The sequence below is a fragment of the Numenius arquata genome, chromosome 18 (assembly GCF_964106895.1).
Source record: "Numenius arquata chromosome 18, bNumArq3.hap1.1, whole genome shotgun sequence".
NCBI classification, from domain to species: domain Eukaryota; kingdom Metazoa; phylum Chordata; class Aves; order Charadriiformes; family Scolopacidae; genus Numenius; species Numenius arquata.
In genome coordinates, this window is record NC_133593.1 from 8,833,577 (window position 1) to 8,846,164 (window position 12,588).

Here is a 12,588-nt window from a genome sequence, read left to right on the forward strand (position 1 = left end):
TGCACTGGTAGGATAGGGCATCAGAAGGTGGGAGCCCCGAGCAGTCACCTTGGGAGCAGGAGGTGACCCAAGGAGGAGAACATCTCCTAGCCTTGCTCTGGGTGGAACATTTCTTGGTGGTGGCCACACCTTGAGTGTTCCCAGGCCTTGAGCAGCTCTCGATGGCCCTGTAGTGAGGTGGGTCCTGCCACTCTCTCCCCGCAGTGTTGAGCAGCCATGGAGAAGATGCAACAGGTCGTCAGGTTGGCGAGAGCCGCCTTCAACTCGGGCCGGTGCCGCTCACTGGAGTTCCGGCTGCAGCAGCTGAAGGCCCTGGAGCGGATGGTGCAGGAGAAGGAGAAAGAGATCCTGGCAGCCATCAAGGCGGATCTACACAAGGTCTGTGTTGGGGGGTTTGTCCTATGAGGCATGCATGGCGGTCAACCCAGAAGGGACAGAGGGAAGGCCAAGGGCTGCTTTTGCCCTGCCGATGGCTTTTTCTAATGTCCTCCATGGTCCTGGCTGACTTTGCCCTGCCTCCCTAGACTGCCATGGTGGGTATGGGAGGTGGAGGCCTTTGCCATCCCCTCCCCAAGCTCTCTGTCGTTGCAGAGTGGGCCCAATGCGTACAGCCATGAGATCCTGGGTGTGCTGGGGGAGCTGGCCCTGGCCATGGACAAGCTGCCGTCCTGGGCAGCCCCGCAGCCTGTGAAGAAGAACCTACTGACGATGCGGGACGAGGCCTACATCTGTCCCGAGCCGCTGGGGGTGGTGCTGATCATCGGGGCCTGGAACTACCCCTTTGTTCTGGTCATGCAGCCTTTGATCGGGGCCATTGCAGCAGGTGGGGACCCGCCACAGCCCCTATCCTTCCCGGGGCTGTGGGTGGGTGCTGCAGGAGGCAGGAGAGGAGCGCAATGGCTCAGTGTCCATGCTGCATTTATGTTGTAGGCAATGCCGTGGTGGTGAAGCCATCAGAGATCAGTGAGAACACGGCTCGGCTGGTGGCTGATCTCCTCCCCCAGTACCTTGACCGGGTGAGTGAGGCCTGGTGTTGCTCCCCGGGTTTCTCTGCACCACGGGGATACGCTGTGTTGGGTTGACCATGACACTCTCAACCCGCAGGAGCTGTACCCCGTGGTCACTGGAGGAGTACCCGAGACAACAGAGCTGCTGACCCAGAGGTTCGATCACATCCTCTACACCGGCAACTCCGCAGTGGGCAAAATTGTGATGGCAGCGGCCGCCAAGCACCTGACGCCTGTCACCCTGGAGCTGGGTGGGAAGAGCCCCTGCTACATCGACAATGACTGTGACCTGGCCGTTGCCTGCAGGTCAGGCTGTTGCAAGCCTTTGGTTGGGGGTTCAGTAGAGGGGCAGGGACCCTGTGGGGCAGGTGGACATCTCTGGGCTGTTATCCCCAGACTGCAGGTGTCACTCAGGCACAACTGACTGGGCTGTGTGGTCTGGAAGGGACTGACCGTGGAGAAACCATCTCCCTTTCTCCTGCAGGCGGATAACATGGGGGAAGTACCTGAACTGTGGGCAAACCTGCATCGCCCCAGACTACATCCTCTGTGACCCGTCCATCCAGAGCAAAGTGGTGGAGAACATCAAGGCAACTCTGCAGGTGAGTGTGGAGTTCCTCGTGCTGTGGGAGTTGTCCCCGTTGCAGCCCAGGTCTGAGCTTTGTGACGGCAGCCCTGGAGCTGTGGCTGTTGTGAAGGTGTGTTGAGGGCTTTGGTTCTGCTGTGCCCCTTGGCAGGAATTCTATGGGGAAGACGTGAAGTCATCTCCGGATTATGAAAGGATCATCAACAAGCGTCACTTCAAGAGGATCATGGGCCTGCTGGAAGGGCAAAAGATCGCTTATGGAGGACAGACTGATGAGGCCTCCTGTTTCATAGGTGGTTCTTGCAACTGCTGGGGAGGGGTGGTGGTGGTGGTGTGTGCCTTTTGAGGGCTGTGCTTGTGTCTGTGGCTCCCTTGATGCGTGTTGAATGCAAGCGGCGCCCAGAACGAGGTCCTGTGATGGACCGTGTCTTCTGTGCTGCTCACGCTGTCTCTTGCCCTCCTGTTTGTCTCAGCACCAACTATCCTCACTGACGTTTCTCCGGAGTCAAAGGTGATGGAGGAGGAAATCTTTGGACCGGTGCTGCCCATTCTGACCGTGAAGAGTGTGGATGAAGCCATTGAGTTCATCAACTGTCGTGAGAAGCCCCTTGCCCTGTATGTCTTCTCGAACGACAAGAAGGTGGGTCTGGGCTGTGCTCCCCTGCAGATGTGACTCTTCACAGTTTGATGCTGAATGTGGCCAGTGCCAGGCACGTCTCCCCACCGGGTCTGTGTTGGCTCCTCTTTGCTTTTGAATTGCAGCGTTTGTGTCGCTGGGGACCACGAGTGTCCCCAGAGCGTGCTGGAGGCTCCCAGTCTCCTGCTGAAGGACTCTGGGTTTGCACAGCTCCCCACGCACCTCGGCTGGCTGGCCCATGCTCATGAATGCTGGTTCCTTGCACATCTCCTGCCCCTGCCCCAGGCTGTGTTGTGCCAGCTCAGGAATTTAGGTCAGGGCTCTGCTCTGACACAACAGCCCCGGGCGGTTTGGGTGGGAGGGCTGAGGAGCACCCCAAGCTCCAGCCGATGCACCGCTGCCTCAGACCTTTCCTTTTTGGACAGACCCTCTTCATTTTGTGTCTGTTCCAGTAAGGCAGATCTTGTGCTAAAGTAATGTAAACCCAGCCTCACAAGGCACAGCATGCCCCCTGCAAAGGGAGATGCAAGCGTCACCTTGACACCCACCTCCTCTGCTAAAGGCCATGGTGTTCATGGCCCATGTTGATTTACCTCTGTTCTGTGCCATCTCTCATTCTGGGTAGCTGATCAGGCGGGTGATATCGGAGACCTCCAGCGGTGGCGTGACAGCCAACGACGTCTTCATGCATGCTTTGGTTCCAGATCTGCCCTTCGGTGGCGTGGGTAAGTCCCTGCTCCAGCCCGTAGGTTTCAGTGTCCCAGCAGCAGCCTCTGACCCAGATGCCATCATACGTGTTTGGCAATTCAGGAAAACTTTCAGCTGCATTTTCCCATTAATATTATTTTCACTGGTGGTTTCCTTTGTAGAAAGGCTTGTTAGTGGTCGGAGCAGTGTTGGTGCCAGTGGAGAGGAAAACACTCTGGCACATCTGTCTGCGGCTCTGGTTCTCTTCTTACCCGGCTATGGGGTGAAGTTGCCTGTGGGCAAGCAGATGGTTGAGTTTCCACAGTCACTGTCAGGCTCATGGTTTTGTGGCAGAGACAACCTGGCTGTGGGTGGAGGGCTGAGGTCTTGGGTGTTTCTGATGGCAGGTCGCTGAATGTCCTCCTTATGTCCCACTGCTTGTTCCTCCTGTCCCCCACCCCAGTGTAAATTTTGTGGGAGAAGCAGGACTGGCCCTAGGAAGGAGAGGGCTAGTGCCATTAACATTCCAAGGCTGGGTTCACACAACCAGCCTGAGCACCAGTTCAAGGCAGTTTCTCACTTATTTCTGGGTAGTTATTAAAGCTGCTTTTTGCTTCTCTACACTTGGGGAGCAGCACAGCTGCTCCAGGTGTGAGAAGCACCGTGACCAACTTTTCCCTGTGTCCTGGGCACTGGCAAACAGAGTTTAAGAAATGCCACTGTCACTGTGCATGGTGTGACCTGGGTGGGTTGTGTCCCACAGGTAACAGCGGGATGGGCGCCTACCACGGCAAGCACAGCTTTGAGACCTTCTCCCACCACCGCGCCTGCTTGATCAAGGACCTGAAGATGGAGGTTGTGAACAACCTCCGGTACCCACCTGGCAGCCAGAAGAAGATGGATTGGGCCAAGCTCTTCCTCTTGATGCAGTTTAACAAGGGCCGAGTGGGTCTGGTCATCTTGGCCCTGCTGGGGATTGTGGCAGCAGCGGTGGCAAAGGTGAGCTTTGGCTCTCTGCTGTCTGCATGAGCGCGTGTTCCCAGCTCTGTCCCCTGAGCCCTGGCCTGGTCTCAGCCTCCATCTCCCTGTTGCCTTGGGCTCTGCTCCCTCCTTGTGGGCTCAGCCTTGTTTCTGTGCCTCTCCAGATGGTGTGCTCTGGACGAGGCGGGTGATCAACAGTCAGCAACACACTGGACCTGTAACCAACCACTCACTCCCTGCGGTCCTAGTGCTGAACTCTTTTCTGCTGCAATTTCTTTTCTTCCAAGTCAGCCAATGCACTGAAGAGGTAGAAGCAAATGAAACCCACCGAAAGCAGAGAAGCCCGAGCAGAAGGCCCCAGCTCCCGCTGAAACACAGGAATTGTTTCAGACCTCAGCAGTGAGTGGTGGCAGATGGAAGGGGGCAGCATCTGCCCTGCTTTGCAAACAGGATCCCATCTAAAAGCTCTGGGGAAGGGAGGAATCATTTGTCACAAGGGTATCGGAACAAAACCAGTTGTTGCTGAGCCTGTTGTCTATGGAACACATCGCATGATCCCCGTAGAAAGCTGTCTCATACCAGCAATAAGCCTGACAAAATGTGGGTCTTACTGAAGAGGACAGCCCATACTGGTTGTCCCCAGCAGCCTGCCAAGAGTAGAGGGAAAGAACCTCCAAGAACCTGCAGTGCCCTATCCTTCAAAGGACTCACGACCGAACGGGTGATGTCTCGTTGCAGGGGGAAACCACCTTTAGCCCTCCAAGGTGTGCAAAGGCTACCTGAGGTGACAGCAAAGGCTTTCGGAGCTGTGCCCACGCTCTGCCCAAGGAAGCTCAAGAAGCACCAAAGACAACCACACTGCATCTGGGGCTGTGTGCCAACAGCAGCATTGCTGCCACCAGTCCCAGGTCTGGGGAAGTCCTCAGCCTCGGCTGAGCAGCCGGCCATGTCACGTGTAATTGAATTTCCACTTTTTATTGGTTTACTGGGAGTCTTTTACCTCCAAGCTTGTAACTGGAAGCTGCCTTGCTGAATAAAACCTTTGTTTTACTGCAAAGGCCGCTTGGGGCCAGGGCAAGACCCACAAGCCCCCCGGGCTTGCTGCAGCCCCCAGTGTTGGATGTTCCCCTGCCCTCAGCCCCCTCCCAAAGGAGCCAGCCCGAGTCCAGCTGGGTTTATTCTTTATTTGGCGTTTGTTGCAGAGCAGCAGTGTGAGCCGGGCTGTGCTCGGCTCCGGTCGGCAGGCGATAGCCAGCAGCGCAGGCAGGAGAGGGGCACCCGCACACCCCAAACAGCGTTTTGGGGGTCAGAGCAGCCACACAGGGCCTGTTCCCGAGTGGTGGCTGAGCAGATGCCACCGAATGCTGCCGGGGGCCCTTTGGCTCCCATGGGACAGGCGTGTGCTGGGTTCTCTCGCTGGCCAGTCTGTGCTTTGTACATCCATCCATCAGGAGGGGCTTTTGCCCCAAAAGCAAAGTCCCCACAGTCCCTGGCACGAGTCAGTGTTTGCTGGTCACCAGCTTTATGACAATGCCAAGCGCAAGTACTGCGATGGCTGCGGCCACTGCCAGCCCGCGCCGGATGATCAGCTCCTTGGTGACCATGGCGGTGGCCGGAGGGGATGTGACAGGAGTGGCTTCCTGCAGCTCCAGCTGGTATGTCAGTCCCTCCGTCCTGGTGATGCCCGTGAGCACCACGCTGTTCTCTGCATCCACTCCCGCTGCAAGGAGAACAGGGCAGGGTCGCTGAGAGGTTTTTTGGGGGATTGAGAGGTGTCTTGGGAGGGTTTTGTCTGAGGTCTGAAAGCGCTTTACAAGCAGCCCACAGTGTGGAGATCTCCAGCCCTCGGTGGAGCTTCAGTGGGACCTGGTGTCTGCAAGGTGAGAACTGCCCCAGGGTGCCCCATCCCTCCAGATCATCCCCCCAGCAGCTTCCACCACCCTCCTGAGCCCACCCTTGTAATTATTGTTACTGGGGCCATCACCAGGACTATGATGCACCCCCATTTTGTGGGCTTGTTCCTGGCTTATGTGAATCATTAGGGACCCTTCCTGGACTGCAAACTCACCACCCCACGCAGTGCCCAGCTCCTGGCCATACCTATGCACCCCCTCACTGCCGTGGCAGGGGGGTATGTATGGGGTGGTGGGGCTGGCCCCATCCCAGAGGGAATCGCCTTGCAGGAGGGATCAGGGCCTGGGTTCAGCTCCTCTGGTGGTGGCTGAGTCACTCCTGCGCGGCGCTGAGCCTGGGGGAGGGAACGTGATGGGTTTAGTTGGTGGCACGTGGTGTGGGAAATCCCCCCTGAGCAAAGGCAATGTGCTGCCTCTTGTGGGGTTTGTCTGGCTGGAAATGTCACCGTGCTGCAGCTGAAAGGTGCCCAAAATGCCCAAGCGATGCTGGCTGGTGGGAACCCTGGAGTTGTTGGGGCACAAGACAATGCTCAGGACTGTAGGGTTGAGGTACACCTCGGTCAGCCCATCTGCTTTATGCTTCATGTCCCCAGCCAAGGTTGGCACACGGGAAACCTTGAGGCCATTGAGTGCATTGGTGGGAGGGAGCCCAATACAGGGATGTGGCCACAGTCCCAAACACAGGAGCACTGGGTTTTGCTGGGGGCACCAGAGGGATTGAGCTCACGATGCTGTCTCATCCCACTGTGATCCCAGCCAAGCCGCTGGGGACCTTCCTACTGGCAGGGTGCGATGCTGTGGGTGCCCAGGTTACCTCCTCGGCCGCTGTCCTCCAGTCCATGCGGCAGATGTAGGCGATGAAGCAGGTGCAGAGGATGGAGACGGAGGCGAGCATGCTGAGCCACAGGCCTGCAGAGGGCACGCCGGTGTCAGTCAGGCACCACGGCTGGACCAAACCCAACCGAGAGAGCATCTCGGGACAGCGAGTTGAGAAAGGGGATGTCACTGAGGTTAGCAGGGACATGGGGATGGGGTGGCCATGGGCACTTGCTGTGGGGCTGCCTGGCAGACCTGGCAGCGGTTGCTTTTTCCCAGTACAATTAAAAGCTCTCAGTAGTTGCAGGGTCCACCCTGGTGTGCCCAGTCTCCAGCCAGGTATGGGGAGCAGATCCAGGCAGGAGGGTCATGGTGAGCCATCAGTGGAGCTGGGGGGAGCCGCATCCCCGCAGGGGATCTGGGGACATGCAGAGCTGTGTGCCCTGGGGGGTCGGTACCTATGACGCCGATCCTGGCCACAAAGAGCAGCACCGCTCCCAGGGGCAGGCCCACACCGTAGTAGCTGACAGCGTTGAGGATGGCACCGAATTTCTGCTTGCCTATGCCTCTGAGCACCCCGCCGCAGGCACCCTGCCGGGGAGAGGGAGAGGGGCTGGGGCCAGAGCCAGGAGCGCCGCCTTGGCCAAATTCAGGGCTCTGACACTGCCTTTGGTGGGGCTGGTGAACCAGCCTGGGGATGAACCAGCCTGGGGATGAACCAGCTCCCCTGCCTCCGCCTGGTTATTTCTGCTCCCTCCCCTGTCCTGTGGGTTGGCAGCTCCTTGTGCACTTGGTGTTTTCTAAGGGGTGACCCCAGCAGCTCTGCAGGGTCCCGGTGTCAGTGCTCACCCACAGCCTCAGGGACCCTTGACCAACCTGCGATGCTGCCACTCAGCACTGAGGTCCTGTACCAAAAGCAGCAGCATCTCAAGGGACTTACACACGTGGCTTCAAACAAGTGGAAGACAACGTAGACGGGCATGACCCAGGCCACCAAATCAACAATTTCCCTGGGGACAGAGAAGAGCCAACAATTGCTTTTAGGAACCAACGTCTGTGCACTAAGGCTGGGAGCTGGCGGCACTCACTTGTCAGGGGTGAAGATGTATCCCAGCATGTCCTTCGTGGCGACTAAAATGGTCCCCACAGCTATGCTAAATGCCCCTGAAAAACAGAGCAAAGCGCTGAGCCCGGCCCGGCCGTGACGGGAGAGAGCAGGGGACACCAGCATGCTCCGAGGCCAGGGGACTTCCAAGGCTCCCTGGTCCTGCTGTGCTTGGAAGAAGCCCGGGCGAAGGCTTCCCGTCACGCTGGTGGCCTGACCTGTGCAGAGCAGGCTGGTGGAGGAGGATCTCTTGGCCGTCTCGACGTCGCCGGCGCCCAGTGCATTCCCCACCTGCACGCTGGCGGCCATGCCCAGCCCCAGGGGGATCTGTAACCACAGGGCTGAGGCTCGCGTGTGCATCCGGGTAATGGGGCCATCACAGTGCCAGCAGAATAACCACCCGGCAGAGACAGGGATGGAGTTCAGGATTTAATTTAAAACATCTCCATAGGAGGGATAGGCAGAAGCAGGGAGAGGCTTGAGTGCAGAAGGGGAAGACCGAGATTTGCTGGAGCTGATTTTTGTTGGGCGTCTGTCCCAGGGCTGTCCCTCGGGAGCCCTGGTCTGAAATAATAACCCCCAGCCCTTACCATGAAAGCCACAACGGACACCTCGTAGATGATGGACTGGGCAGAGAGCTCTATGACACTCAGCAGGCCTGGGGGAGAGAAGAAGGTCAGCGCTGGGGGTGAGAGTTGCTCTCAGGCCCTGCGACTGCTGCAGACACCGCTCTGGATCACACCCTGTCCACCTCCTTGCAGCTTCCCCCTCTCTGCTCACCTATCAAGAAGCTCCCGATTTCATAGGTCCACCACTCTATGCATATCATGAGCATGCTGGGGACAGCCAGGGAGGTGAAGCTGTCCCACTCCAGCAGGCACTCACTGGACCATCCTGCAGAGAGGAGAAATGTCACCTGATGGATGACCAGACTGGCCACTATGTCCTCAAGAGCACCTGAGGCAGGTGGAGGTGCTGTTCCTGTTTGCAGAGCCGCCAGGGCAATGCTCCTCAGCTCCACAGGACCTCCAGCAGCAGAGCGTGCAGGTACAAGCTCTGCTGATGCCTTCCCGTGGGCCACAGAGCGGTGCAACCCTCAACTCATCCCTCCCGGAGCAGAGCGTCTGAGGACAACCTCGTGCTTACGTCTGTGCTCATCCGGCTCTGGGGCTGAACCCTACAAAGCCTCAGCAGGAAGTGTCATTTCTCCAGAATTAATGTTTACTGCCCAGCACGGTGCCCTGCCAATCCTTGCACATGATGTGCTGCCACCGAAGCAGCACCACATTCCTGGGGCGTACAGGGCTGAGGTTAATATTTCACCCTCAGGACTAACAGAATTAGTCCTGATAAAAGAAGTCCTGGTAGAAGTGGTGGAAGATTCACACATACTTGTGTAAGGCAGAAGCCAGAGGGAGCTGGGGAGATGCTCTTACCTCCCCAGGTCTTCACGTGGAGTTTCTTTCCGATAATATACAGGAACAAGAAAATGGTTTGCGAATACTGAGCCACGGTGTTGGCCCAGGCAGAGCCCCTGCAAAGGAAATGAGAAAGGTTGTTGTCATCCTGCTCGTACCTCCCCAGCCTCAGGGTGCCAGAGCGTAACGTCCTGCTGTGCCCCCGCAAGTGCCGGATGCTCAGCCATGCCTAGTGGAGCCAACATCCCTGAAAAGTCCCTTGCTGTTGCCAGGTGTTGTGTTTTCCCCTCCGTGGGGTGTGGGCGCTACTCACGAGATGCCCAAGTCAAGCACGTAGAGGAAGATGCAGTTTGCAATGACATTGACGACGTTGCCAACAATCCCACTCAGCACCAGCGGCCACATGATCATCTGCAAAGAGGGAGATGTGGGTTGCAGCACCTTCACCAAAGCTTTGGGAGAGAGATGAGAAGGTGCCCGCCAGCCCCCCTGCTCAGCAGCTTTCCCAGCCAAAAAAAAAGAAACTTCTGACGATGTTGCCTGCTTGGAAAATGAGTATGTTAGAGGTAAATCCCTGATTTGGGGAAGTATGATGGGAGGTCCATCAGGCAGATGGATACAACTGGCCATGGGATGGGGAGATCTCCAGGGTCAGAGCTGTTCCAGGGCATCCAGGCAGTGGTGGGGAAAAGCACTGCCTCGCCACTGGGAACAGCAAGCATGAAACCCCTGGGTGCATGGTTGAAGGGAGCCCTGAGCTAGGACTGACCCTTTGTGGGTGTAAGGGCTGTGGGACCTACCTGGTTCTGTAGGTATTTTGTCTCCAGGCTATACATAAAAACTGCCTGAAAAGGAAATTGGTGGATAAGAGGAGGCCAGCACTGAGCAGGGGCTCTGCTGCTGTGGTAGAAAATAAGGAGCAGGATGGCTGGTCCCTGTGTGTGGCCAGCACCCAGGGTGCCCACAGGGACTCACCGGGAGAGCAGGGACAAACGCCATCACGTAGCGCTGGGTTAACCTGGGGGGACAGGACAGGCACGGTTAGTGAGGGGCCACAGCCATAGCCCCCCTCCTTGCAGCCCCAGCACAACGGGGAGGGACGAGGCAGCGGTGTCTGGGCCACCGGCCCACCCGACCTGGAGACCTCGGGGTCCTGGCGGATGAGGAGCAGGAGCTGCTCGATGTTGATGAGGATGGCGCAGCAGGGGAAGCAGCAGAGCAGGAGGATGAGGGTGGCACGCTGTAGGATCACCCCCACGCGCAGTAGGTTCTTGCTGCCATAGGTCTGCAAGGCGAGAGGAGGGTGGGCTCTGCTTGCACCGGCAGCATGTCAGTGCTGGGGGGACGGGGACCCCGTGGAGCGTGGAGCAGCCCTGACCACTCCAAGAAAGGATTTGTTATTTCAAGGGGAGCACGGAGCTCCCTGTTATGGGATTGCTGCTTGGGGACAAGCTTCTCCAGCTCGCAGGTGCAGCCAGGGCTCCATGCAGTGCCTGGGCAGCATCAGCCGATGCTGGAAAACCCCACGTCTCCAGGACAAGTGCCAGCATCTCTTACCCACCTGTGATATCAAGGTGTCACATGCCGAAGACAAACCATAACCTACAGAGATGGCAGTAACATTTATAACCTGGAAACAGGAGTTAAAAAAAACAAAGAGCGAATGTGAGTATTTAAGACTTTTAGGTAGGGAGAGGGGCTAAAAGGAAAAGTGGGAGTCTGAAATCTCCTCTGTCCTTGTCTGTATCCCATCCCAGTGTCAGCAGGTAGGAGCTGGTGCCCGGCACGGGGGCAGCCCCCTGGAATGCTTACAGCAATGGCCAGTGTGACGGAAGCCAGCTCAACCTTGCCCAGGTGGCCACAGAATATGGAGCTGACGAGGTGTATCAGGAAGATCAGCAGCTGGATCAGGATCTAAGTGAGGGGAAGAGGAGATGGAGGTGAGCTTGGGTGGCCGTGCTGGGGGGAACAGTCTCCTACCGGGGTTCTCACCAGTGGCCCTGCCAGCACCAGCAGCTTCTTCGCGTCCTCCCAGAAGTTGTCCGGGACCAAGCACCGAAACCAGCGGCGTTTCTTCCCGCAGCTGCCGGGTGTGAGATCGTGCTGGCCGGTGGCCATTGCCTCGCTGAAGCCGTTCTCCTCGGGGAGGTTCGCCTGCTTCATGCTGCCGCTCTGCCAGGGGAGTGAAAGAACCCTCTTCCTCCACGCTCTGTTAAAACTACCTCCTCAGGGTGAGCAATGTGTAACCACGGTGGGGTGAACTTCAGCCGGGGCCAGGCGAGCTGACCGCCTGCTGCCGGGGCGGCGATGGGAAGTGCGGGCAGCGGGGCAGGACAGGGCAGCGAGGGTCCCGTGCACCGCTGCGGGCAGCGTGGAGGAGCCCGGACGTGAGGTGCAAGGGACCGCGACTTCCCAAATCACTCCCGTGAACCCTCATACCTCTCTCCTGTTTCGCCCTGGCTCCGCCAGCTGGGGGGCTGGAGGGTTGTCTGCCTCTTCCACCAGCGATGGAGGGTCCATGGGTCCGTGTGCGGTCTCCGTGAGCTGCTGCCGGCAGTGGCGGGGCCGCTGCCGGTCTCGGCCCCTCTCATCACGGCGTGGCGGCGGCCAAGACAAGCCGGCCCCATTGGCTCCAGCTGTCGGCCTCGCACAGCGCGGCAGCGTCGGGTTTCACCGGCACCGCTCCGCCAGGCCAAATATAGTGTCCTGCCTTGGCCCCGTGCGGGGCAGGGGAGGTGGAGGGGACCTGCCACCATGGCGCAGACCCTCACGAGGTGGGCGCCGGTGGGATGGGGTAGCCCATGCAATGCAGGCTTCCAGGCAGGTTTACTCCTCACCCCGGGGGTCCCATCCCAAATCTAGTGGGATTCTGAGCAGGGCAGAGCCTGCCACATCCTCCCCACATCTGGGCAGAGGCTGCTGAGGTGGGGGTTGGTGGCTGTTTCAAGCTCTTTTATATCACGTCTTTCCCTTGCCAGTGCCATGTGCCAGGAGAGTTGGTCGGTGGCAGGGAGGTGCCGTGCCCCAACTGTACGTGGTGTTCACCTCCAATGGCTAGCGTGTGCCATAAGGCAGTGGCCTCGCTGCTGCAGGTAAGAGCCTGGGACCGGTCCCGAGGGGCTCGGTGTTGAGGGCAGGGGTGGGCAGGCAGTGCTGGGGGCATCTGCATTAAGATACATGGCCCTTCCTTGGCAGATCTGTAGGGTTGTGCCCCACACCACCCTCTCCCACACAGCTCGGCAACAGTGTGGGAGCAGCCGAGGTGCACAAGCCCTGCTTGTACCTCTGCAAGCCCAGCTAAAACAAGCCCCTGGCTGTCCTTGCACCCAGAGCCAGCCTCAAAGCGCAGGGCCAGGAGGCAGAGGTTAGACCCTGGGCAAGCCCACCATGGTGCAGGAACCAGGCACACGTCTTCCTTCTCACAGCTTAGTCCTGCCA

General features: G+C 58.4%; 2 protein-coding genes across 2 annotated transcripts; one reads left to right on the forward strand and one right to left on the reverse strand.

Annotated features, from left to right (window-relative positions):
* The first annotated feature begins 210 nt into the window (after positions 1-210).
* LOC141473118 (aldehyde dehydrogenase family 3 member A2-like) lies at positions 211-3,946 on the forward strand. Its single transcript, XM_074160447.1, has 9 exons — positions 211-378; positions 592-823; positions 931-1,016; positions 1,105-1,313; positions 1,492-1,609; positions 1,745-1,886; positions 2,067-2,233; positions 2,856-2,955; positions 3,681-3,946. Exons 1-9 carry the CDS (start codon positions 217-219, stop codon positions 3,944-3,946), a joined length of 1,482 nt encoding a protein of 493 aa, XP_074016548.1. The 5' UTR covers positions 211-216.
* A 1,116-nt stretch (positions 3,947-5,062) lies between these two features.
* LOC141473150 (multidrug and toxin extrusion protein 1-like) lies at positions 5,063-11,741 on the reverse strand. Its single transcript, XM_074160495.1, is given in 19 exon segments — positions 5,063-5,618; positions 5,999-6,146; positions 6,626-6,720; positions 7,086-7,218; positions 7,568-7,637; positions 7,716-7,791; positions 7,951-8,059; positions 8,323-8,390; positions 8,513-8,626; positions 9,169-9,266; positions 9,464-9,561; positions 9,951-9,995; positions 10,126-10,168; positions 10,287-10,435; positions 10,712-10,780; positions 10,963-11,064; positions 11,143-11,322; positions 11,590-11,690; positions 11,693-11,741. Coding segments are annotated over 19 exon segments (1,968 nt in total). The 3' UTR covers positions 5,063-5,397.
* Between the last annotated feature and the right edge of the window lie 847 nt (positions 11,742-12,588).

What these genes read in the sequence shown, in the direction of transcription:
- LOC141473118 (XM_074160447.1), top strand. Translation starts at nt 217, where the DNA reads ATGGAGAAGATGCAACAGGTCGTCAGGTTGGCGAGAGCCGCCTTCAAC. An exon ending in TCCCCCAGTACCTTGACCGG is followed by an intron (nt 1,017 to 1,104) that starts GTGAGTGAGGCC and finishes CTCAACCCGCAG; the next exon opens with GAGCTGTACCCCGTGGTCAC. An exon ending in TCTTCTCGAACGACAAGAAG is followed by an intron (nt 2,234 to 2,855) that starts GTGGGTCTGGGC and finishes CATTCTGGGTAG; the next exon opens with CTGATCAGGCGGGTGATATC.